The 22159-nt window shown below is 41.6% G+C and overlaps 1 protein-coding gene across 1 annotated transcript in view; it reads left to right on the top strand.

Moving 5' to 3' along the window:
* Nucleotides 1–20418, top strand: part of EFHC1 (EF-hand domain containing 1) — a 74294-nt gene extending 53876 nt beyond the window's left edge. Inside the window, exons 8-11 of the mRNA XM_055136003.1 lie at nucleotides 7323–7536; nucleotides 8950–9097; nucleotides 18625–18838; nucleotides 20189–20418. Coding sequence (XP_054991978.1) covers nucleotides 7323–7536; nucleotides 8950–9097; nucleotides 18625–18838; nucleotides 20189–20260 — 648 coding nt within the window. The 3' untranslated portion in view covers nucleotides 20261–20418. The remainder of the gene's footprint in view (nucleotides 1–7322; nucleotides 7537–8949; nucleotides 9098–18624; nucleotides 18839–20188) is intronic.
* The last annotated feature ends 1741 nt before the right edge of the window (nucleotides 20419–22159 follow it).

The raw sequence follows: 22159 nt of genomic DNA on the forward strand, positions 1-22159 counted from the left end.
GAAAACAATCTGAAAGGTCAGTGAAACCAAGAGCTGGTTCTTTGATAAAATAAACAAGATTGACAAACCACTACCAAGACTCACAAAGAGAGAGAGAGAGAGAGAGAGAACCCTAATAAACCGAATCAGGAATGAAAAGGGGGACATCACAACAGAAACCAACGAAATTCAAAAGATCATCAGAGACTACTTCGAAAGCCTGTATGCCACGAAACAAGAGAACCTAAAAGAAATAGATGAATTCCTTGATTCCTACAATCTCCCAAGACTGAACCAAGAAGACTTGGAATTCCTGAATAGACCCATTAATATTAAGGAAATTGAAACTGTAATCAAAAATCTCCCCCAAAACAAAAGCCCAGGTCCAGATGGATTCACTGGCGAATTCTTCCAAACATTATAAGAAGACCTGTTGCCAGTTCTCCTCAAGCTTTTCCAGGAAATTGAAAAAACAGGAACTCTCCCAAACAGTTTCTATGAAGCACATGTCTCCCTAATACCAAAAGCAAACAAAGACACCAGTAAGAAAGAAAATTATAGACCAATATCCCTGATGAACACCGATGCAAAGATCCTCAACAAAATATTAGCAGATATGATCCAACAACTCATCAAAAAAGATCATACACCACGACCAAGTGGGATTCATCCCAGGGATGCAAGGATGGTTTAACATTCGGAAATCAATCAACATAATCCATCATGTCAACAAAAGTAAAGATAAAAACCATATTATTATATCAGTTGATGCAGAGAAAGCATTTGACAAGATCCAACATCCTTTCATGATGAAAACCCTCACCAAAATGGGTTTTGGAGGACCTTTCCTCAAGATAGTTGAAGCCATATGCCACAAGCCTATGGCAAGCATTATCCTCAATGGGGAAAAACTAAGGGCCTTTCCTCTAGGATCAGGCACAAGACAAGGATGCCCACTCTCACCACTTCTCTCAATATAGTACTGGAAGTACTTGCGATAGCTGTTAGACAAGAAAAAGAGATTAAGGGCATCCAGATAGGAAAGGAAGAAATAAAACTCTCACTATTCGCAGACGATATGATACTATATCTAGAGAAGCCTAAAGCCTCTACTGAGAAACTCTTAGAAACAATAGACTTGTACAGTAAAGTTGCAGGCTACAAAATCAATACCCAAAAATCCATGGCTTTCCTATATACAAACAATGAGGCAGAGGAAAGAGATATGAAAAAAGCAATCCCATTTACAGTCGTGCCCCAGAAAATCAAGTACCTCGGAATTAGCTTAACCAAGGAAGTAAAAGACATCTACAAAGAAAACTATAAAACATTACTCCATGAAATAAAAGAGGACATGAGGAAATGGAAACATATACCCTGCTCATGGATAGGGAGAATCAGTATTGTCAAAATGGCAATACTCCCCAAAGCATTATACAGATTCAACGCGATCCCTATAAGGATACCCATGACATTCTTCAAAGAAACGGATCAAGCAATCCTAAAATTCATATGGAACAACAAACGCCCACGGATAGCTAAAACAATTCTTGGGAAAAAGATGATGGGAGGCATCACCCTCCCCAACCTAAAACTTTACTACAAAGCGGTAACAATTAAAACACCATGGTACTGGAACAAAGGCAGAGCCGCAGACCAATGGAACAGGGTGAAATATCCCTACACACAACTCCAAATGTATGATCATCTAATCTTTGATAAGGGAGCAAGAGATGTGAAGTGGAGCAATGAAAGCCTCTTTAACAAATGGTGCTGGCAAAACTGGACAACCACATGCAAAAGAATGGGCTTAGACCTTGACCTGACACCATGCACAAAAGTCAGATCAAAATGGATTAAAGACCTCAACATCAGACCACAAACCATAAGGTACATTGAAGACAAGGTCGGCAAAACCCTCTACGATATTGAAGATAAAGGTATCTTCAAAGATGACATGCTACTGGCCAACCAAGTGGAAACAGAGATAAACAAATGGGACTACATTAAACTAAAAAGCTTCTGCACCGCAAAAGATAACAGTGACCAAAATACTAAGAATCTACAGAATGGGAAAGGATATTTACCCAACACCCATCAGATAAGGGGTTAATATCAGGGGTATTTAAAGCCCTGGTTGAACTCTACAAGAAAAAAGCATCCAACCCCATCAGAAGATGGGGCGAAGAAATGAACAGAAACTTTCCCAAGGATGAGATACGAATGGCCAAAAGGCACATGAAAAAGTGCTCTACATCACTAATCATCAGGGAGATTTAGATCAAAACAACCATGAGATACCACCTCACACCACAGAGACTGGCACACATCCAAAAGAACAAAAGCAACCGCTGTTGGAGAGGATGTGGGGAGAAAGGGAAAGGGACCCTTCTACACTACTGGTTGGAATGCCAACTGGTTCAGCCCTTTTGGACAACAATATGGACGATTCTCAAAAAATTAGAAATTGAGCTCCTATTTGACCCAGCAATACCACTGCTGGGAATATATCCCAGAGAAGCAAAAGAGTATAGTCGAAATGACATCTGCACTTATATGTTCATCACAGCACTATTTACAATAGCCAGAATCTGGAAAAAAACCCATGTCCTAAAACGGACGACTGGTTGAAGAAACTTTGGTACATGTATACAATGGAATACTATGCAGCTGTTAGAAAAAATGAGGTCATGAAGTTTGCATATAAGTGGATCAGCCTGGAAAGTATCATGCTAAGTGAAATGAGTCAGAAAGAGAGAGACAGACATAGAAAGATTGCACTCATCTGTGGAATATAGAATGACAGAGTAGGAGACTAACACCCAAGAATAGTAGAAATAAGTACCAGGAGGTTGACTCCATGGCTTGGAAGTTGGCCTCATATTCTGGGGAGAGGGCAGCTCAGATAGAGAAGGGAACACCAAGTAAAATGTGGTTGGAGGCCCCTCAGTGGAAGGGTAATGTGTGCTGAATATAGACTAGAGACTGAACACAATGGCCACTCAACACCTTTACTGCAAACCACAACACCTAATTAGAGAGAGAGAACAAAAGGGAATACCCTGCCACAGTGGTAGGGTGGGGTGGGGGGGGAGATGGGATTGGGGGGGTGGGAGGATGCTGAGTTTATTTGTGGTGGAGAATGGGCACTGGTGAAGGGATGGGTTCTCGAACTTTGTATGAGGGAAACATGAGCACAAAAATGTATAAATCTGTAACTGTACCCTCACGGTGACTCACTAATTTAAAAAAAATAAATTTTTTTAAAAAAGAAGGTAAGATAAAATTGAGAATTTCAGCAGAAAGCTAAAACTAAAACAAAATATTTCTATTTTGAAAAAATAATTATTACAATAACTGAGTGAAAGAAACTAAGGGCAGAAAAGCATTTAACACGATTTAGGTTTGAGAAAACTGAAAATGGGCTGGAGCAATAGCACAGAGGGTAGGGCGTTTGCCTTGCACACAGCTGACCCGGGTTCGATTCCCAGCATCCCATATGGTCCCCTGAGCACCGCCAGGAGTTAATTCCTGAGCACATGAGTCAGGAATAACCCCTGTGCATCGCCAGGTGTGACCCATAAAAAGCAAAAAAGAAAAAGAAAACTGAAAAAAATTAGTTTTTAGAAAACTAGTATATAGGGAATAAATACATTTCCTTAGCCTGGTATAAAGGCTCTCTGCAAAATGTAGAAACTGTAGATTGCAGGGAACTGGGCAACCCTGCAGAGCCTTCTGTTACCACCAACGTGTGTGAATGTGCCCCAGCGTGTATCTTCAGAACAAAGGAGAAGAAAGCTCAAGCAGAAACACCAGAAGCTTGGCCCAACATGGCAGTGAGCTGCCGGACTGTGCCTAGCCTTCTGCCACAGGCTGAGCTCTTCAGGAGTGCCCCAAGAAAGCACACCAGCTAGGCCACATCTGGCCTGACCTGGGAATGGCAGGGCAACCTACCTAGCCTTCTGGTCCCCACTGAGCTATGTGAGTATTCTCCAGCCAGAGCCTCCTAATCAAAGGCAAGGGGAACCATGAACAGGAACACTACCTATTGCAATTTGGCCGGACATGGGAAGGAGGCAGGGCAACCCTGTCAATCTTCTGACACCTGCCAAGTGGTGGTGCCAGAATCTTATAGAAGCACATCCAAAGAAAAGGAGAAGGGATCCCCAAGCAGGGACATTGGAAACACTTTGCCTACATATGTATTACTTGTCTTTTGATTTGTTTGTCTTTAAGTTTTGGGGCTGCACACTTGGATGCTCAGGGGTTATTCCTGGTCCTGTGCTCAGGAATTACTCCTGGCGGTGCTGGGGGACGGGGTGGCATATGGGATGCCGGAGATTGAACCCGTGTTAGCTGTGTGCAAGGCAAGCAATAATGGGGCCAGAGAGAGTACCCTACTCACCATACTCTCTCTCTCTCTGGCCCCATTATTGCTTGTCTTTTGAATTAAAGTACATAACACATGGCCAATTGTTCAGCTCCTATATGGACTGCACCCAAGCATGCTGATGACTCCCTATCAGAAATCACAGTTACCAGAGGGATCAGGAAACAAAATACAACTCTTCTGTTTACAAGAAACACTCTGAGCTTACATTGTGAACACAGACTCAGGGTAAAGGTTGGAAAACAATCATACAGACTAATGGTCGGCTAGAAAAACAAAAATGGCCATACTTGTATCAGACCAGATAATATTCAAACTACGGAAAGTAAAAGGAGACAGGGACAGACATTTCGTCTGTTGAAAAATCAGTCGACCAAGAGGATTTAACTATTTAACTACCAAAATATATGCCAGTAGTCACTCCTGAGCACAAAGCTAGGAGTAGTCCCTCAGGTGTGGCCCAAAACCAAACAAAAATGGGCAGCAAAGAATTAAACAACTGCTGGCAGACCTGAGGATGTGCACTGATGGCAACTTAGTGGTCGGAGACTTTTAACATATCACCTACTCATCATTAGACAGATCAACCAGACATCACATCAATAAAGAAACAAGGGCCCCAAGTGAGGAACAGGTAGAACTGTGATTAATGCAGTATGCAGGGCCATCCAATCCCCTAAAACCCAAAGATACATTCTTCTCCAGTGCACATAGAACATTCTTCAGGCTAAATCACATGCTGAGTGTAATTTGAATATCCATAAAATCAGAAAAAGAGAAACCATACCAAATATCGTCCCAGGCCACAGGTCACAAAGATAGAAATTACTATAAAAAGAAAGCCAAGGAAAGCCCAAACATTTGGGAACTGAGCAACATATATTAAACAATTGTTGGGTCAAAGGGTAAATCAGAAAAAAAGCAAACAGTTCCTGGAAATAATCAAGAATTACGCAACAAACGGTCAGAAACTTGGACACAGCAAAAGCAGAACTAAGGGGGACGTTCATAGCAATACTGGCTTAGTTCAGAAACCAGTAGAAAGCACAAAAAATTAACCTAACCTTACAGCTTGAGAAACTAGGAAAAAGAATAGCAAATGAATCGCGAAGCAAGTAGAAGGAAATAACAAAAATCAGAGCAAAAGTCATTGATATAAAAATCAAGAAAACAAGACAAAACAATAAATGAAACCAAGAACTGATTTTTCAAAGGAGTTGTCAATAAGATTGACAGATTTTTTTTTGCTAGATTAATGAGGAAATAAAAACCCCAAATAGATTGGATCAGAAATGAAAGGGGAGAAATTAGAACAGATGCTTCAGAATACAAAAGATCATAAGAGGTTACTATAAACAACTTTATTCCATTAAGCCTAGAAGAGGTAAATGTATTTTTAGAATCACACAACCTCTCAAGACTGAACAGGAGAAAATAGAAAACTTGAACAGACCACTTAGAAGTAAGGAATGTTAAACAGTAATTAAAGATGTGGGCTGGAGAGACAGTACAGGGCTAAGGTGCTTGTCTTGCACGCATCCAACCCTTAGTTGATCCCCAAAACCTTATGTGGTACCCCAGACACTACTAGGAATGATCCCTGCACAGAGTCAAGTGTGTGAAGGTATGGCCTAATCATTGTCAGGTGTGGCACTGCCAGGTGTGACCCCAAAAGCAAAATAAATACACTGTAGCACTGTCATCCCGTTGTTCATCAATTTGCTGGAGCGGACACCAGTAACATCTGCATTGTGAGACCTGTTGTTACTGTTTTTTGCATATCGAATACACCACGGGTAGCTTGCCAGGCTCTGCCATGCAGGCGGGATACTCTCAGTAGCTTGCCGGGCTCTCCAAGAGGGATGGAGGAATCGAACCCTGGTCCGCCTCGTGCAAGGCAAACGCCCTACCCGCTATGCTATCACTCCAGTCCAAATAAATAACCAAATAAAATTTTTTTCCTATCAGGTAAATCTGCCCTTCCCATCTGGCTTTATCCACCTCTTTTCTGTAGCTCTGCTCAAATTTTGTATTTTATTTTAGTGTAATAGGACTTCTCTGGAGGTTTGAGGACAGAGAAGGGATGTGATTTTTATTCACTATTGTGGGTATGTGTTAAAATTTATTATTATAACAGCTTCTAATTTTACTAGTTTAAAGACTAATATTAGGGTATACTAACAAGGAAATTATTTTACTAAGCCATTAAATTTTATAAGAAATTACTGTATAAATATTTTTGTGGTTTAATTGAAGATATGTGCTGAAGATGTGATATAAGATTTTAATCAAGCCTGTATCTGTATTTAGTCTTGCCTAATCTGGATTTTATTTCTGAAGAATTACATGACTGTTTTCAATGACTTAATTTAGGAAAAGTCTTGTCTACAGGAAATTTCTCAGAGTCACTTCCAGTTCTTATAAAGTATGATTTTACATTGCTGATTCCTTCCTTATTAAGTTTTCTTTTAAAAATTATGTGTATAAATAGATTTGTCTAAAGATCCAAGTCTTGTGTAATCATTTTATTTCCCACAAAGTTGAACATAACGTAAGTCAAGAGATCTCAAACTGGCAGGCTGTGGGTAGAAAGTAGCCCACATATGTGTTTTGTTTGGCCTACATGTGGCTTTGAAAAAGATGGAGTCAACATTTTAGAATCAGAGGTTTTATATAGTAAACCAAATTTCTCTCTTCTCATGAAAAATTAGAAAAGACAGCAATATGGCCTGACTTCCCACAATGTACCAATGAACTAAAGTTGATTGGGGCAGCCTCTCTTGGATGAAGGATGTCCTTTTCAGGGTACCAGAGTTCCTGCAATGCTATTCCATTTATACTACATTTTAATAAATTGAGCTAATATTATATATCTAATCCCCAATGGCATTTAAGTTCAGAATCTGGATACATCACAGTCCTTCATCAGATTCTCTTTTCTTCATCTTTTTAGGAATCCCCCAACCCAGAAGACAAAGATCGTCGTTTTGTCTTCTCTTACTTTCTAGGCACTGACATGATCAGCATCTTTGAACCTCCTGTTCGAAATTCTGGTATCCTTGGGGGCAAATATCTGGGTAGAACTAAAGTTGCTAAACCATTCTCTTCAGCGGAAAATCCTATCTACTATAGTCCCAGTGACTTCTTCATTGGTGCTGTGATTGAAGGTCAGTCCAGGCAGTTCATACTTTCCTAATCATCAAGGGAACAAATGGTCTTTCTTAGAATTTAATTCAGGGGTTGAAGTGCTAGTACAGTAGGTAGAGCATTTGCCTTGTATGCAGCCAACTCGGGTTTAATCCTCAGCACCCAGTATGTTCTCCTGAGCTCGCCAGCAGTGATCCCCGAGTACAGTGAGGAGTAAGCCCTGAGCTTACTCGGGTGTGGCCCAAAAATAAAAAACCTAAAAAATTTAATTCTAAATGAGTTGCATTTTTTGGTTTGAGAAACCTGGGCTTCTTTTTTTTTTTTTTAAGTTTTTATTATATTGAATCACCGTGAAAAAAATACAAAGCTTTCAGGGTTAAGTCTCAGTCATATAATGATTGAACCCCCATCCCTTCACCAGTGCACATGTTCCACCACCAAGAACCACAAAATACCCCCCTCCCACATAGCCCCCACCTAAGTAGCTAATGATCTTTACTTTATTCTCTCTATACTTTGAATATATTCAATATTTCAATAGAGAACTCACTATTATTATTTGGAATTTTCCCCCAACAATCAGGCCTGCTGAAAAGGCATCATTTAATAATTTCTTTTCATTGCTGATAATGAAGACTATGAGCTTGCGCTGCTGCTATTGCAGCTGTGCGGTTTTGAATTTCTGATACTTTAGCTCAGTTCACAGTCTAGATGCATTTCTGTAAGAAGCCGCACTGGATGCCAAAATAGGTTAGGAGATCTCTGGATCATAGTCTTTAGGAGCAGAGGGTCCGTTTTGCACTCGGCAGCTCCGGATCTTATCTGGGCCTAGGGCGTGCCGGTAACGCCTGCTTCCCATGATCGCCTATGAGCCACAAAACTGCAAAATTCATACCTCTGAGTTGGGAGTCTTAGAAGGTGGCTCTCGCCACATGGGTGTTACCGCCACCGCCATTTTCCTCACAGAAAAACAGGGTGGAGAGGAAAAATCCATCCCCGGGCGGCACGGAGTTGTAGCACGGCTTACAGTCTAGATGCATTTCTGTAAGAAGCCGCTCTGGGTGCCAAAATAGGTTAGAAGACCTCTGGGATCATAGTCTTTAGGAGCAGAGGGTCCAAAGAAACCTGGGCTTCTTAAACACTGAGAAAATGACAGATTTGTTTATTTTTAGAAAAAGATTTTTTGGCAGGTCATAACTGGAGATTTTCAGGGGACCATGCCATTTAATCTCCAGACTCCTATATGCAAAATACATATTCATTCATGTTGAGCTATCTTTCAGGCCCACTATTGCTTAGTTTAGAGAGCTGTTGGGACTGTTCATTAATGTTGGTCATAAATACATGTCTATGTGTTACTGGAGGATACTCTTTTACTCATGGTTGCATGATAGGAAATAACCAAACTAAATCTATTTCTACCTCTCTTTCAGTGTTTGGTCACAGGTTCGTTATTCTTGATACAGATGAGTATGTCCTGAAATATATGGAGAGCAATGCTTCCCAGTACTCAAACGAAGCACTCACATCAGTTCAGAACCATTTTCGAAAGCAGAAAGATGGTGCAACAGAATTGGAAAAGTATGTCTGGCCGTGCTTGGGCCATCTTGGCTTTAGCACCCATGAAATAGTCAGGAGATAGTTCTTGATAAAACAAATGTGTAATCACATTTTAGATTTTAGAGCTATTAGACATTCACAGAAGGTTTTGTGGTCTCAGTATAATAATAAGTAACTAGGAGCTTTTCAACATAATTTATTTACTTTGTCATTATTGAATACCTAGTACCTGTCAGATATTTTTACTAGGCTCTTGGGATTTTCCCAGTAAATAAGACAAAAAGTTGCCAGCCGATGGAGTTGACCTTAGCAGTTTAAGATTGCCAATAAAACAACAAAAGTAAGTAAATTGTACAATGTATTGTATGAGTGTTGTGGGCAAGCAAAGCAAAATCTGGATAATAAGGTAAGAATAATAAGGATGATGAAGACTGATGGTCAGTGGCAGTTGATCAGGGAAGGTAGGCACCCCCTTGAGAAGGTGACATTAAGAAAATACTTGAAGGCAAGGAAGTTAGCATTGTTGATAACCGGGGGAAAGTTTTCCAGAAAGAGGAAATATTACATGCTTTGGTCTTAAGGGTAGCATGCTGGGAATACTTAACTAACACTGGAACAAGGAAGAAGCTGTGAAAGTGGCTGGCACAAGTGAATGAGAAGGAAATGAGTAGGAGATAAAAATTAGAAAATCAATAAGAGATCAGATTAGGTAGGATCTGTTAGGTTTTTTTCTTAAAAAAAAAAACTGTTAACCTTTCTTTGAGTGAAATGGATGATGAATGTGAGGATTCTGAGTAGAGGAGTTGCAAGAATTGACAAGTGTTTCTAACGGACAACCTGACTGTTAGGTTGCAAATAGATTAGGTGGGAGATTAGTTAGAATATTGCAGCAATTCAGGCAAATGAAGATGGTGTCTGGATCAGTGGAGTTTAAGTGAAGGTAGAAGTCTCACTTAAAAGATATTTTGGAGCCAATAGGATTTCTGGCAGAGCATGCAGAATATAGTAAAGGAGAGACTATAGTTAATGAATGACTCCAAGAACTGACAGGAAGTCATTGCCATGAACTGAGATGGAAGATGTGCACTGTGGGCAGGGGTGAGAAAATTTGAAGAGAGCCAAGTGGCAGGATACTGTTTAAGATATACTAACTAAAAATATCTATTAGCTGTCCAAGTAGAGTTATCAAGAAGTATGTTGAGTATGCAAATCTGGAGTTATAGATGAGAGTTCTGGGATGGAAATGCAGGAATAAGAGTTGCTGGCATATAGATGACCATGTAAGTCACAGCACTGGATGAAATATCTAAAGTATCAGTATAGAGGGAAGGTACTAGCAACAAGGACTGAGATCTGGGTTTCTTAGATACCAAGAGAGGAGGAGATTGACCAAGACTATAAATGAGGCAAGAAGAAAAACCCATGGTGTCTTATCTTAGAAACCGCATGAAGAAAGTGCTAACAGTAAGTCCTTCAAAGAGTAAGAAGAGACTATTAAAATGACAATGCAAAACAGTCATAATAATCAGTGGGCAATTTTGCTGTTGCCTTAAAGAATTTTTGTCACCAAAAATAGAAAACTATTATAAATATATGCTGGTAACATATGGTAATATATGTATATATTAAAATTTAAAAAGAACAGAAAACTCAATTTAATATTTAAGCTAACTTAAAATATTGGAAATCTTGAGGACATAAGTGCTTTATGTCTTTATAAAAAAGCTTACCCAGAAGTGCTTTTTTTAAAATATATTTTTAATGAATCACCATGAGGTACAGTTACAAACTTATAAACTTTCATGCTTATGTTTCAGTAATACAATGATGAGTACCCATCCCTACACCAGTGCCCATTCTTCACCACCAATGTTCCCAGTATCCCTTCCCCTAACCCCCCACTGCCTCTGTGGCAGGTGTATTCCCTTTTACTCTCTCTCTTAGAGTGTTGTGGTTTGCAGTGCAGGTGTTAAGTGGCCATCATGTTCAGTCTACAGTCTACTTTCAGTACACATTTCCCATCCCGAGCAGACCTTCCAAGCTTCCTTTACTTGGTGGTCCCTTCTCTATCTGAGCTGCCTTTTCCCAAAGCATGTGAGGCCAGCTTCCAAGCCGTGGAGCAATCATCCTGGTCCTTATCTCTACTATCCTTGGGTGTTAGTCTCCCATTCTGTTACTTTATATTCCACAAATGAGTGCAGTCCTTCTATGTCTGTTCCTCTCTTTCTGACTCATTTCACTTAGCATGATACTCTCCATGTTGATCCACTTACATGCAAATTTCATGACTTCATTTTTTCTAACAGCTGCATAGTAATCCATTGTGTCGATGTACCAAAGTTTCTTTAACCAGTCATCTGTTCTTGGGCACTTGGGTTTTTTCCAGATTCTGGTTATTGTAAATAGTGCTGCAATGAACATATAAGTGTAGATGTCATTTCTGCTATACATTTTTGCATTTCCTGGATATATTCCCAGGAGTGGTATTGCTGAGTCAAATAGGAGCTCACTTTTAAATTTTTTGAGAATCTTTCATACTGTTTTCTAAAAGGGCTGAACCTGTCAGTGTTCCCACCAGCAATGAAGGAGAGTCCCTTTCTCCCCAGATCCACACCAACGATGTTTGCTTTTGTTCTTTTGGATGTGGGCCAGTCTCTGTGCTGTGAGATGATATCTTGTTGTTTTCATCTGCATGTCCCTGATGATTAGTGATAAAGAGCATTTTTCATCTGCCTTTTGGCCATCCAGATTTCTTCTTTGAGACAGTTTCTGTTCATTTCATTGCCACATTTTCTGATGAGGTTGGATGTTTTCTTTTTGTAGAGTTCAACCAGTGCCTTGTATATCCTAAATATCAACGCCTTACCAGATGGGTATTGAGTGAATATTCTTTTCCATTCTATAGACTGTTTTTGTATTCTGGTCACTGTATCTTTTGCAGTGCAGAAGCTTCTCAGTTTAAGGTAGTCTCATTTGTTTATCTCTGTTTCCACATGCCTGGTCAGTGGCGAGTCATCTTTGAAGATACCTATAGCTTCAATGTCGTGAAGGGTTTTGCCCACCGTGTCTTCAATGTACCTGATGGGTTCTTGTCTGATGTTGAGGTCTTTAATCCATTTTGATCTGACTTTTGTGCATGGTGTTTGGTAGAGGTCTGAACCCATTTTTTTTGCATGTAGCTGTCCAGTTTTGCCAGCACCATTTGTTAAAGAGGCTTTCCTTACTCCACTTCACATTTCTTGCTCCCTTATCAAAGATTAGATGACCATATATTTGAGGGTGTGTGTAAGGATATACAACCCTGTTCCACTGGTCTGCAGCTCTGTCTTTGTTCCAGTACTATGCTGTTTTTATTATTGCCGCTTTGTAGTCAAGTTTGAGGTTGGGGAAGGTGATGCCTCCCATTTTCTTTTTTCCCAAGAATTGCTTTAGCTATTTGTGGGGGATTGTCGTTCCATATGAATTTCCGGAGTGTTTGATCCATTTCTTTGAAGAATGTCATGGGTATCCTTAAAGGGATCACATTGAGTCTGTATAATGCTTTGGGGAGTATTGCATTTTGACAGTGTTAATTCTCCCAGTCCATGAGCAGGGGATATCTTTCCATTTCCTGGTGTCCTCTTTTATTTTGTGAAGTAGTGTTTTATAGTTTTCTTTATGCAGGTCTTTTACCTCCTTAGTTAAGCTGATCCCAAGGTACTTGATTTTCCGAGGCATGATTGTGAGCGGGATTGCTTTTCTCATGTCACTTTCTTCTCTCTCATCATTTGTGTATAGGAAAGCCATGAACTTTTGGGTGTTGATTTTATAGTCTCCAACTTTACTATACAAGTCTATTGTTTCTAGTAGTTTCTTGGTAGAGGCTTTAGGGTTCTCTAAATATAGTATTATATCATCTGTGAATAGCAAGAGTTTGATTTCTTCCTTTCCTGTCTGGATGCCCTTAATATCTTTTTCTTGCCTAACTGCTATTGCAAGTACTTCCAGTACTCTATTGAATAGCAGTGGTGAGAGTGGACATCCTTGTCTTGTCCCTGATCTTAGAGGGAAGGCTCTTAGTTTTTCCACATTAAGGATGATGCTTGCCATGGGCTTGTGGTAGATGGCTTTTACTATATTGAGGAAAGCTTCTTCAATACTCAGTTTGGTGAGAGTTTTCATCCTAAACTGGTGCTGGATCCTGTCAAATGCTTTCTCTGCATCTATTATATGATTATATGGTTTTTATCTTTTCTTTTGTTGGTATGATAGATTATGTTAATTGATTTCTGAATGTTAAACCATTCTTCCATTCCTGGGATGAATCCCCCTTGGTCGTGGTGTATGATCTTCTTGATGAGTTGTTGGATTCTATTTGCTAATATTTTGTTGAGTATCTTTGCATTTGTGTTCATCAGGAATATTGGCCTATAGTTTTTTTTGTGGTGTCTTTGTTTGCTTTTGGTATTAGGGAGGTATGTACCTCATGGAAACTGGGAGAGTTTCTGTGTTTTTCAATGTCCTGGAAAAGCTTGAGAGAAACTGGCAATAGGTCCTCTTTAAATGTTTGTAAGAATTTGCTAGTGAATCCATCTGGATCTGGGCTTTTGTTTTGGGGAAGAATTTTGATTACAGTTTAAATTTTCTTGATAGTAATAGGTCTATTCAGGTATTCCAAATATTTTTGGCTCAGCCTTGTGAGATTATAGGAATCCAGGACTTTATCCATTTCTTCTAGGTTCTCTTGTTTTGTGGCATACAGACTTTCAAAGTAGTCTCTGATGATCTTTTGAATTTCTTTGGTTTCTGTTGTGATGTTCCTTTTCATTTCTGATTCGGTGTATTAGGGTTCTCTCTCTTTCTTTGTGAGTCTTGCTAGTGGTTTATCATTTTCTTATTGATCCCTTCTCTATTCCATCTGCCTTCTTCCCTCCGCTCATGAGACAGGCTTCCTGCCCTGGAGCAATCCTCCTGGCCCTTGTATCTACTGTCCTTGGGTGTCAGTCTCATGTGATGTTATTCTATACTCCACAAATGAGTGTAGTTCCTCTTTGTCCCTCTCTTTCTGACTCATTTCACTTAGCATGATACTCTCCATGTCTACCAATTTATAAGCAAATTTTATGACTTCATCTCTTCTAACAGTTGCATAGTATTCCATTGTGTAGATATACCAAAGTTTCTAGACCTTTCTAGGAGAAAAATTCAATTATTATCATTGATATATTGATCATAAATTGTAAATATAAAGAATGTATAAAATGAGAGGAAGAAAACGCTAGTGAAATTGAAGCATAGATTGATAATGGGGCAGCATTAAAGGCCCCACTGAGATCATGGTTATATATTTAACTACTACTCAAAAGTGGGGTGTTTTTTAGGGGGAGGGGCATGCCCAGTCAGCACTCAGGAATTACTTCTGGCAGTGCATGGGGGGACCATATGGGATGCCAGGGATAGAACCCAGGTAGGCCATGTGCAAGGCAAACATCCTACCTGCTGTACTATCTCTTCCCCCACTGGTTTTGGTTTGGTTTTTTAAAATCATTTCCCCATGAATGCAAATGCCAGCAGCACTGAAAACCTTCTTGCTTTAGCATGCTACCAGTAGAATACTGTTATTTTTTCTTATTTACTCTCTTCCTTAACCCATTTCATACACAATTACTTTACCAGTCATCCTGGAATTTGACTCCAAATTAATCATACTACTCTTACTCCAAAATTTTATTGCAGTGTAATAAAATTGTATAGATTTAAATTATATGATTTCTTTTATGTACCCATGAAATCAGTTGACATGTATAATTTCACATTTATCATGTGTATGTGTGTGTGTCTGTGATCAGAATGCTTAATACCTACTCTTGCAAATTTCAAATACACAGCAGAAAATTATAAACCTTAGTTTACAGGTTGTACCATGGTGTCCCAGAATTAGCTCATCTTATAACTGAAAGTTTACATCCTATGACAAACATCTTCCCTTCTTCCTTAGGTCCCAACCCCTGGTACACATCCCAATAACCCTTCCACTCTGTTGATATGGTTTACCTTACTTCATATTTCACATTTCAAGTGTATATATCTTTTACCTCCTTTGTTCAATTTATACCTAAATGTTTCATTCTTTTAGATACAGTTATAAATGTGATTATTTTCTTAATTTCTTCTTCTTTGTTATTTACATATTGGAATGCAGCATATTTTTGTACGTTGGCTTTGTAAACAACCACTTTGCTATACTCATTATTTCCAATAGGTCTTAATGAAATCTGTATATATTATTATATCATTTGTAAATAATGATAATTTCAGTACTTTTTCTTCTTACAGATTTAAAATTTTTCCTTATTGTCTAATTGCTTTAAAGCTGTCTCATACTAAAATAAGTTGAAGTAGTGAGAGAGAACAACCTTATGTTGTTTTTGATCCCAGAGCACAGAGTTAAATAATTTACATAAGGCCAGGAAGCACTGAAGTGGCAAAGCCAACTTATTCTAGGAACTACATATACTCTACACATATTCTTCAATCCATACCCATATTCAACACAGTCATTTCTCTTACAGTTTATTCTGCTTCCCAGAGGAAGACACTGTGAAGTCAGTAATGCTTTCATTTTAAAAAGATTCTTAAAAGATTCCCACTGAGGGGCTGGAGTGATAGCACAGTGGGTAAAGTGTTTTCCTTGCACACAGCCAACCCAGGTTCGATTCCCAGCATCCCATATGGTCCCCTGAGCACCGCCAAGAGTAATTCCTGAGGGCAGAGCCAGGAATACCCCCTGTGCATTGCCCGGTGTGACCCAAAAAGCAAAAAAAAAAAAAAGATTCCTACTGAGTCTCTGGGGGAGCAACTTCCTGGCCTGGGAGCTGATTTGACTTCACTGGAACAAACGGGAAATCCTAGGTCCTAGATCAAGTTCATGCCAAGGGCTGGACACTGGACCTTTGCAATGGAAATGTAACACACTATTGGTAGCAAAGACTTCTTACTCCCCGGTTCCAAATATCATAAGAAAGGCAGAGCAGTATTGCAGACTGTTTTTAAAGAAAATATGTAATTCCATTTAGTTCTTGCTAAGTAGATGGTTTTGCCAGAGAGTTCACAGTAAATATTCTGAGAGCAGACATCCCTCTCAGCCTATTAAAGTCATGTTTACTCTTTTGAAAGTCAAGGTAGGGCATTAAAGGGCTTGGCCCAGCGTCTGCACCTCACAGCCTCTCCTTGCACGCTATAGGGATATAGCATGGACCCCACTGGGCCCATGCTCCCATGTTGGCACCTACGTCTTGCAGCTTGCCTACAGAATCAGTGGGCAGTGGCTTCGACCCCTGACAGTCTACAGTGCAGTTTGACTCATTTTGGATTAAACGGTCCCTCCCACTGCCATCTCTGTGAAATTACTGCTGCGGCTCAAAGGCGCAGATTCTGTGAGCATCTCCTATTCTGGGCGAGGAAGGGGACACACCTGGGAGAGCTGACTTTCTCCATATGATTGGATCATCACATTCTAACTCGGTGCTTCATGGTGCTAACCTGGAGACTATGGAGGGCTGATGTTTTGATTGCTCTCTGCCACTAGAACAGTGATTTGACAGCCTTTTTAAATTTAGCATGTGTAGTTGGAATTACACCCATCAAGATGAACATATTCTGCTTCTGTACTAATGACAGGCAGCAGTTTAATACTGGAGATTTTCATAACATTTTTATGTGTTTGTCTTACCGCCAAAGTAATATATCCATAATAAAGTATCAGGGAGTGGAACATTAGGAGGTACAAATAAATATAAGCAAAAATATGTTTCAAAACCTCATAATTCTGAGATGGTTACATCCAGTATTTTGTTTTAATGTGTATGTAAAAGGGAGTAATTCTGTAATACTATTTTACCGACTTGACCCACTTGATAGTACATCATGAGCACTTGTTATGTGTGTAAGAAGGAACTAATGAAAATTTTGCTTCTAGCCTGTCATCCATCTACTTACTAATTACCCTTCAATCTCTATAGGCTGCTGTTGCTTTCATGATTTTTAAAGCTCCTTTCCAGAGTTTCTTTATGTAATATAAGTATATTTAATATGTTTTCTGATTCTCCCCACAGCTTTTACACCAAAGATTGCAATCTACACATACTTTGCACCTACATTTTTCTTACTGACAAACGATCTTTCTACTCTCCCTGCAGCATCGTTGCTAATTGTGTTATTATTTCCACTACCCGACTATAGTATTATTTAACCTGTAGACATATCGTCAACAGCAACATTATAGATGTGTGCCCATATACAACTCACAATGACATCTGTAGGATGCATTTGAAATTCTTTGTCATGTTTCTGCTTCATGCTTCCCATTGTTCCAGAAAGTGACACTTTTTTGTTTTTGTTTGGGTGCCATACCCAGTAGTGCTCAGAGCTTACTCCTGACTCTGCACTCAGGGTTCACTCCTTGTGGGGTTCAGGGATCACGTGGGGTGCCAGGGATTGAACCCCAGTCGTGTGCAAGGCAAGTGTCTTACCCGCTGTACTATTGCTTTGGCCAAGTCACACTATTTTATAGCTAAGCAGGATCTTCAGTAGGGCAATGAAAGAGGTTGTCTGAAACAACAGTGAGCTTTTAAACTGTTAAATACAAGGGAGGCGATGGGGGTGGGGTGGGGAGTAGAAACCAAAAAGTAATGGAGAATTGGAATTATGAAGATATAGAAGGAGAGGGATTCTTGGGATGGTTGGACTTTAAGGAATAGGTTAGAACTTGAGAGAGAAGTTCTAGTCTTCTTACCTGGGAGCTGGAACGAGTCATCACTGAGGGCCTTGAGTCTGATCTCTTATTTACATAGGAAAGAGGGCTTACTGAATTATTTCCTCCCAGCCCCCATTTCTTCCTCAACATTAACTTATGAAGATGAAACATGAATCTTTGCCAGTTCTCTAATTCTTTACTTTTATAACTATGCATTCATGTTAAAGGAAATTGAACTCAGGCTTCTGCTTATCCTGGCTGTAATTTGAAATGATAGAATGATCTCTCTCTCACCTTTCTCTTCTCTCTTCTCTCTCTCTCTCTCTCTCTCTCTCTCTCTCTCTCTCTCTCTCTCCTGTCTCATATGCTCTGGTACCCATCTCTCTTCATTTCAGTTAATGCTAACTTAAATTTCTCAGTCCACCCACACAATGCCATCACTGAACTTCCATACAAGACTGATCACAGAGTTTAGAGAAAGGATTTCTTTTTAGATGATGTAGCATAAATGATGTAGGTATGCAAGGGAATTAAGAGATAGTCCTATGGCTCCTGCCATAGGTAGGAGTACTTAAGCTTGAAATGGTGATGGTGATGGTGTTGGATTAGGCCTGTGGTGGTACAGATGGCAGCAAGGAAATCTGGGAGCCAGTTCAAAACCTCCCCAACAGACCGTCCAGTAGCAGGCATAGACCAACCCCTGCAGGCATTCGGCTAGTTTTGGTAAGCTCAGCATCTAATCTCTAATCATTAGGAGACATATAGATTGGTCAAAACAAATACTATATCCGGCATTTCTCTTCTTTTTTAACAGGAAGCAAGCTGAAGAGGCTGCATGTGTGCAGGAGCTGGAAGCATTACTAGAGGCAGTCCAGAAGCAACTCAAAGGCCACCCGTGCCATAAAGTGGATCTTCTGGACAGGCTTCAGATGTCTGACCAGGATGCATCAGGATTTGTGGACAGAGAGACCTTCTTCAAAATCTGTGACTCACTCAGCATCCCCACAGATGATTCCTTAGTTAAGGAGGTCAGTATGATTTACTCTTTGGGGCTGACTGCAAAGGTGGCATTTACCTTTCCTGGTCCTCTGGAAGCAATTACAGGTGTTTCACTTTCTATTTTTGCTAGAGGCTTCTAGGATGCTGAAATCCCATCTCTTGCCTGGTCCCAACCTGGGTTTGTCTCCTGATTTTAGTATGGGCTTTCTTTTCTAAGTGCTGCCACAGAGCCTCCTCCTTAAGTGAGCGTGGAGCTACACAACCTAGAGGGACTCAGAGTGGTCTCTGCCTTTAGGGGCACATGGTGAGGTACAGGTGGAAGCACTGCTGCTTGACAGGCACTCTCCTTCAAGGACTGCCACGAGTAAGTGAAAGGAGCGTTTTTGCCCTTTTTCTCCACCCTCAAGCCCCTGCCACACTGTAACTCTCATGAGCCAGGGCTTCTGGCTTCCTCTGGGCTAAGCGCCTCAGCGAGTGTGGCTTGAAGACATCTTACTGCTGAAAAGCATGAAGATGCTGTACACCCCTCCCCATCCACACCTCACCCCCTTATCCTCCACCTCTTTCTTCCCCTTCCCCCCGCTCCTTCCTGGGATTAAACCCTCACACCTGCAAGGCCAGAGTTTCACTGCTGAGCTACCTTCCATGTCTGCTACAGATCTTCTGAAGGGTATTTGAGCAAAAGGCCATGTTCAGAAGCTCAGGCCCACTAGGGAGGAAGCTTTCTTTTAGGGATGCAGTGACTGGTTTGGAGATGAGGACTTTCCAGACAGGAACATTAGCAAGGAGTGCAGACAGGTAAACAGAAGAGTATTAGTTCATGTGAGCAAAGTCTCAGATAGATCCTGGGCTTTTGACTGCCAAGTCACCTGTGATTTGACATGGGAGAGAGGAATCATGGTCGAGGGAAGTGGGATGGGGAAGGTGTGAGAAGGGTGGATTTGTCCGTGTCTTACCAAGGTGACCGCAGTCAACCAGGGGCCTTCCACTCTCAGCTGAGCTTCAAGAGACACGGTTTGAACTGTGCATACGTAAACTCTTTTACGAGGCTGGGATAATAGCACCCCTCTATTTTAAGAGTCCTACTCTGCACAGACTGGGCAGACAAAGTCTTGTATTTGCTTGTAAAAAAAAAAACAAACGTATTTTGGAAACGACTATGCTCTCATGGAATATCAACGTTCATTCTAAAATCTGGGGCAGACCACTTACTCCACATGAACTTTAATGTGAGGATGATGGGGACAGTATCCATCCGACCTCGGGTTCACAAGATCCCTGCAGAACCAACCGAAGATAGAGAAAGCAGGATGTGACCCGGGCCAGGTGTCCCAGACTCGTACACCGCGTGGCTCACAGCTCTGCGCTCTCTTCCACAGTTGATCCAGATGTGTTCTTCTGGGGATGACAAGATTGCCTACTTCAACTTCCTGCGTGCTTTCTCAGACTGACCGGGCAGATGCGGTCTTTGAGGTTGGACCTACCCTTTGAAATCTTGTACCCTGTACTCTTAGAGAGGCTCCTGGAATCATTTCTTTTTCCTATTTTTAGAGGTACATACCTACTATACCTGCCTGTTAAAGTCTAAATTAAATTGGATCTTGTAGGAGCTAAGATTGATGGCTTATTAAGGGAGGTGGGGTGGGGGTGGGGACAGGGTAGGGGTGTGAGGTTCTGTTTCCTGGTGTGCCCTGATAGATGTTGGCCCAGCATTCCTCTGGGTTTTTGTGACAGTGTCTCTGGCAAGATGAATGCTGGACTGTGTAGACTGAGGCAGGCACACTGCCCTTCCTGGCATATGGGCCCCATGGGAGGCCCGAACAGAACCCAGCTGCTGACCCCTGGGAGAGCAAGACTCCTCCTGCTTGCCGTCAACACCAGCTTTGTTCTGCCTGCAGAGTCAGACTGGGACATGGGCTGGAAAGGCTGGCTCCTCTCTGCTGGCCACCTTTGCCCTACAAGCTCTCGAGGAGCATTTCCCACCGAGGCCTCCAGGCTCTGCCATTGCATGTCCTGGAGCAGCTCTGGCAGGCGCCCCCTCACTTTCTCAGCAGGGCCTCTCTGGCTTCCACCTGACGTGTCCCCGTCGCTCACCTATCTGCACAGTCAGGCAGTGCGACTAACCCTCCTCTCCATGAGATTTTGTCAAGTGAAACTCAGACCCTCAAGTCATGTGCTTGCAATACTCCCAGTGACACGCACAGGCAAGTAGGCAAGTGTGCTTAAGTGTGCAGACTTATGGGCTGTAGTGACCGTACGGAGGGGAGGGTACTTGCCTTGCATGTGACCGACTGGGCTCAGTCCCTGGCACTGCATCCCTGAGTCCTGACAGGAGCGACCCCTGAGCACTACCTGGAATGGCCTGGAAGTCAAAAACCAAAGTAGAACTGCTCCAGGGCACAGACAGCGCCTTCCACAGAATCTGTACTCTTGAACAGGGTGAGCACTCAAAGGGCTAGCACACAAGCTTGGAGAGCAGGAGGTCCAGGCAGGCAAGATACGGTTTCCCTGAGCACCCCAGAAGTGACTTTGTGTGACTTTTCTGACCCAACCCCCCCCAAAAGAAAAACCATTATCTCTGGGGTCAGAGTGATAGTACAGTGAGTAGGGTGCTGCTTGTACATGGCTGACCTGGTTTCGATCCATGGAATCCCATATGGTTCCCCGAACACCATCAGGAGTAATTCCTGAGTGCAGAGCCGGGAGTAATGCTTGAGCATCACTGGTGTGACCCCCGCCCCCACAAAAAAAAAAAATCTCACCCATTTTCTCCACTAATTTCTCCTTCCCTGCCTCCCAGGGCAGTTGGCAAAGGTACCTTTTAAGTTAGTCTTAGGTGGATCTGTGTGTCACCCACAGCTTACAGAGGAGACCCTTAGCACATTCAGTCCTAAGCTAAAGAGGAGACAATTGGGATGGGGGGCAGGGGGAGAGGGGAATCTCACTTCACACTCTCGCACCCTCCCTGACATCTGAGTGCTCACAGCCCTTCTAACCTCAGTTCCGTCGACAATGCTTCTCTTGCCCACCATCATGGGGACCAGGGTGAAAGGTCAGCCCCACTGTCACTGTCAGAATGTCCCCGGAGTAGCTGTCTGGAGTAAAGGCTGGCATCAGCCATTTAGTTTTCATGCCTCCAAGATGAAGAGGTGGCGGTGGGCCAGCCCAGCACCAGGTATGCGAGCTCTATAGCATAGAATAACTGGTTCTACACGGCAGCAAAGGTCACAATCAGGTACTTCCCTGCCTGCCATGCTGAGGGTAGGGCAGCTATTCCCCCGCACTGGTGCAGCTCCCTGCTGGACGCCACTGCTGTGGGAAGAGAAATGGCCCCTTGGGGTGGGTGCAGA

The sequence above is a fragment of the Sorex araneus genome, chromosome 4, assembly GCF_027595985.1.
Source record: "Sorex araneus isolate mSorAra2 chromosome 4, mSorAra2.pri, whole genome shotgun sequence".
NCBI lineage: Eukaryota > Metazoa > Chordata > Mammalia > Eulipotyphla > Soricidae > Sorex > Sorex araneus.